The sequence below is a fragment of the Myotis davidii genome, unplaced genomic scaffold (assembly GCF_000327345.1).
Source record: "Myotis davidii unplaced genomic scaffold, ASM32734v1 scaffold762, whole genome shotgun sequence".
NCBI lineage: Eukaryota > Metazoa > Chordata > Mammalia > Chiroptera > Vespertilionidae > Myotis > Myotis davidii.
The window spans coordinates 2,604,008-2,608,099 of record NW_006293699.1 but is presented as its reverse complement, the minus strand read 5'-3'; the positions used below and the strand labels follow the sequence as shown (position 1 = coordinate 2,608,099).

General features: G+C 58.5%; 1 protein-coding gene across 1 annotated transcript in view; it reads right to left on the bottom strand.

The window, feature by feature from the left end:
• Positions 1–262: 262 nt before the first annotated feature.
• DPP6 (dipeptidyl peptidase like 6) overlaps positions 263–4,092 on the bottom strand; it is a 330,888-nt gene continuing 327,058 nt past the window's right edge. Inside the window, exons 11-12 of the mRNA XM_015566244.1 lie at positions 2,405–2,528; positions 263–821 (exon numbers count right to left, since the gene is read on the bottom strand). Of these exons, the coding sequence (XP_015421730.1) occupies positions 768–821; positions 2,405–2,528 (178 nt within the window). The 3' untranslated portion in view covers positions 263–767. The remainder of the gene's footprint in view (positions 822–2,404; positions 2,529–4,092) is intronic.

Sequence of the window (4,092 nt, the reverse complement as noted above, 5' to 3'; positions counted from 1 at the left end):
TGGGGGATGTCTGACTGACAACATCTAAGGGGAGCAGGCCCAAGCCATCAGTCAGACATCCTTAGTGCTGCCACGGAGGTGGGAGAGGCTCCTGCCACCCCCGCTGCACTTGCTAGCGGTGAGCCCGGCTTCTGGCTGAGCAGCGCTCCCCCTGTGGGAGTGTACTGACCACCAGGGGGCAGCTTTAAGCATCTGCCCCCTGGTGGTCAGTGCACATCATAGCGATTGGTCGTTATGCTGTTCGGTTGATTTGCATATTAGCCTTTTATTATATAGGATATTTTTGGTCATGGAGTGAGTAACTGTAGGCCTCCCTGACCTCCTGTGATCTCCAATTTCAAGAGCCTGTCTGAGGGCACTTCTTATCTGGGTCAGAGACGGGGAAGCTGGGAGTGGGGATGACGTCTCGTCCCTGGGAGGCTCATGCTGAACCCTGCCGGCATCCGCTGCAAATGAGACCCCACGAGACCACGTGGAGAGAACAGAACTATTGCCCATGTTTCCTTTCCTTCTGGGAAACTCACCATTTTTCCTTCACCTGCAGGGCATCATGTACCGGAGACCTGAGGTCTCACCACACGTTGTAGGCTGTCAAGAGCAGCGACTCTCAAGCATCCTCCTCAGAACCCGCCTTCCAGGAGTGCGAGGGCCATGGAGGGAGCAGGGCGGCAGGTGGCACGCTCACCAGGGCCACGCACGTCTAGTGTCTGCTTGGGGCTCCCCTGGGGTCATTGTGAGATGCAAACGCCCCCAGTGTGGGAACTCACTCATGGAATAGTTACCTGTCTGTGGAGCCAGGCTTCACTTTCATCCTCGTGTTTCTGAAATGAAATAAGAGCATTAGAGAAAGGTCTTGGGGCCACCATGTCCGTGACCCACAGAGTGAAGCAGTTTGCTTCCCGTGCGCCATGGCTGCATCAGCACAGACAGCGCTGGGGCCGCTCGGGACCAGGCCACAGCTCGGGACCAGGCCACCATCGGGACCAGGCCAATGTTCAGGACTAGGCCACGGCTCAGGACTAGGCCACAGCTCAGGATCAGGCCACGGCTTGGGACCAGGCCACCATCAGAACCAAGCCACGGCTAAGAACCAGGCCCCGGCTCGGGACCAGGCCACAGCTCGGGACCAGGCCACGGCTTGGGACCAGGCCACCATCGGGACCAGGCCACCATTGGGACCAGGCCATGGCTCAGAACTAGGCCATGGCTCAGGACTAGGCCACGGCTCAGGATCAGGCCACATCTTGGGACCAGGCCACGGCTCAGGACTAGGCCACGGCTCAGGACTAGGCCACCGCTCAGGATCAGGCCATGGCTTGGGACCAGGCCATGGCTCAGGACAAGACCACAGCTCAGGACCAGGCCATGGCTTGGGACCAGTCCACCATCAGGACCAGGCCATGGCTTGGGACCAGGTCACGGTTCAGGACCAGGCTACCGCTCAGGATGAGGCGGTCTTATAGTGTGGCTCAGAGCCAAAACCAAGTGTCCCCAAACAAGAAATGTCACTCTCCCAGCTCCAAGGACAACTCCATGCAGGTGGAATCCTTTGGAAGATGGGGCACTTTTACCACTTGATGCTCACCCCTGACCAGGCAGGTCCCTATTAGATGGTCACCCCTCACCTGGCAGGTCCCCATTAGATGGTCACCCCTAACCTGGCACGTGCCCATGTAAAAGCAAACGCAAGTGCTGTTTGTTTTAGGAACTTGTGTGTGCACCGTACGTGCATATGTGGACTTACCAACTCTGAGTAACAATCCTTGTTCGGATACGTTAAGGGGGTTTAGAAAGGAAATGAGAAGTAGGCTTACCGAAATGCGTGGAGTAAGCCTAATAGAAGATCAAACACATCCCAACCGTGAGCTGGCCCGGGGGTTGGTCCGCCTCCAGGCGCCCAGGGCTGTTGTTGGCCATGGCGTTTCAGTGGCGGACACTCGCAGGGGCATAGGTAAGAATTAGGAGCAATTCCCAGCTTCCTAGCTGGTGTCCATCCTTCCTCCTTCACCTTGAGCGAGCCCTCAGAATAACCTGGATCTGCGCTAAGTGATGTGCGAACCCCTTGGTCTCAGTACAGACCACCGCGCCTCACTGAGGCAGTTCAGCGAGAGCTGCTATGTGGCGGCTCCTGAGCCCCAACAGAGTGGCTTTGCAAGCCTTTTCCTCTGCAGTTGGGAAATGAAAATTCAAGGCCAAAAAAAGTGCACAAAGCTGGGGAGGCACTGAAAGAGCAAGCCCCGGGTGTTCGGCAGTACTGCAGCCACCCACCAGGTGGCACCAATGCAGAGACTTGGATGCAGGCTGCCACCTTGACCAGCAAGCGGCTGAGCGGTTTGCCTGCAGCTACCAAGCCCAAAGGGCTCAAGGGTGGCCTTGCCGAGGCCTGGGTGCTCCCTGCCCGTACCTTGGTGCAGACGCCTGTAGTGGCGTCACACAGGGTGAGGATGGACACGTTCTGCGCCCGGCTCAGCCAGTTCACGGCGACCTTGGTATTGGTGGCCCACTTCACCATGGTGATGTAGTATTCCCTGGAAACACACAGGCACACAGGTGAGCGGCATGGCCAGAGCCACGGGACCAGAGACGGCTCATCTGGGCCCTGGACGTCGGGGCCACAGCAGAAGCACGTGCGGGCGGGGGGGTTCCCAACTCCTGTGGAAAGGCCCCGCCGCACTGAGGAAGGCTCTGTGGGCCACTTCCCTCTCCCGTAGTGACGAGATACCCGATACGTCCTCAGGCTGATCTGAGAAACTGGCTCCGGTGCCCGTGAACTTGGCTTGACAGCCTAGAGGTCACATGCCCGAAAACACCACGGAGCTCTGTGCTAAGGTCGGCAGGAGGGACTGGGGCTGCTGGTGATTAATCCAGTGGCTCAGGGCCCTCCAACACTGGGATTTTGTTTTAGGGGGAAAAGTACATTTAAGAGGAAGAAGAAAATAAATGCACAGGAGAATATTCGCAGGTGAATTCGAAGAACGTTCTGGAGGCCAGCGAACACTCCTCCCATTGCTTGTCCCATCCACCCCTAGTGAGGGCAGCCGCTCAGGACGGCCTCTGTGGTCCTATTGACCCTTTGCCACTAGAGATTGCAGGACATCGCTCGATAGCTCCCAGCTGGAAAGACGCCTCAGTGTACTTTGTAACCATGTCCACGGAAAGGCTGGTGTAGCCCGGGGCTTGCCTTAAGCTCCACTCACCAGGAGATTCATTGCTGTGCCAACCTCAATCTCCCCGTTTGTTGTCAGGGTTTTAGGACTTCACCTTAGCCAGGAGCCCATGGGAAACTGGTCGGTGGAGGGCAGGCCGGGCAACTGCTTGGGGCCAGGTCCTCGACCTTACAGAGAATATGGCGGTGGGTCAGGCCAGGGGAGCCAGCGTTTACGGGTTTCAACCCTCCAGGTTTCCGGCCTCTTCGCAGCACCGTTTTCTGCGTGTGTCTGCCCAGCGCGCCCAGGCCCGTGGGGTCTGGCTGTGCTTCCCCGACCTGCTCTCTCCCAGGCCTGTGGCTTCTGTGCCCGCTGCAGGCTCGGAGCCGCGTGTGCAATGGTGGGTTTGAGCGGCTCCTCAGTATTTGCGCCATAAACACATGGATGCACTCAGGCCCTTCAAATCAACTCAAGGCCCAGCCCCCACTGCAAAGGGAAGACTTTTATTTGAATTACGTCACACATGGCCTGAGTCCCTGCTGGGCAGACGATGAAGAAGCAGGAAGTGGGAGAGCTGTGGGGACGGACACGCGCTCCCTCTGCCATGGCCGGAGATGCCGATGTTCACGTGGAGGGTGTGGCGCGTGGGTCAGCGACCCCTGCTCCGGCTCTATCAGAAAATAGCCCGCCTGGGTGAAGCCAAGGGAGCAAAAGGCACAGCTGCCCCCCAACAAGCGCTGCAAGTCTCCTGCTGTGGGAGGTGGCGGCGATGATGGCCACCGCGGGCCCGTGGGCTGGGCCGGCTGGGGGCGGGGGCATGTTCTCTTGCCCACTCACTGCCCTGCCCTCCTGGGAGCACCAGCCAGCACCAACCTCGGCTTTCCTGCCTCGGTGGCGTCACAGACACCAATCAACTTAGAATTCAAACAAAACCATCACACAGGCG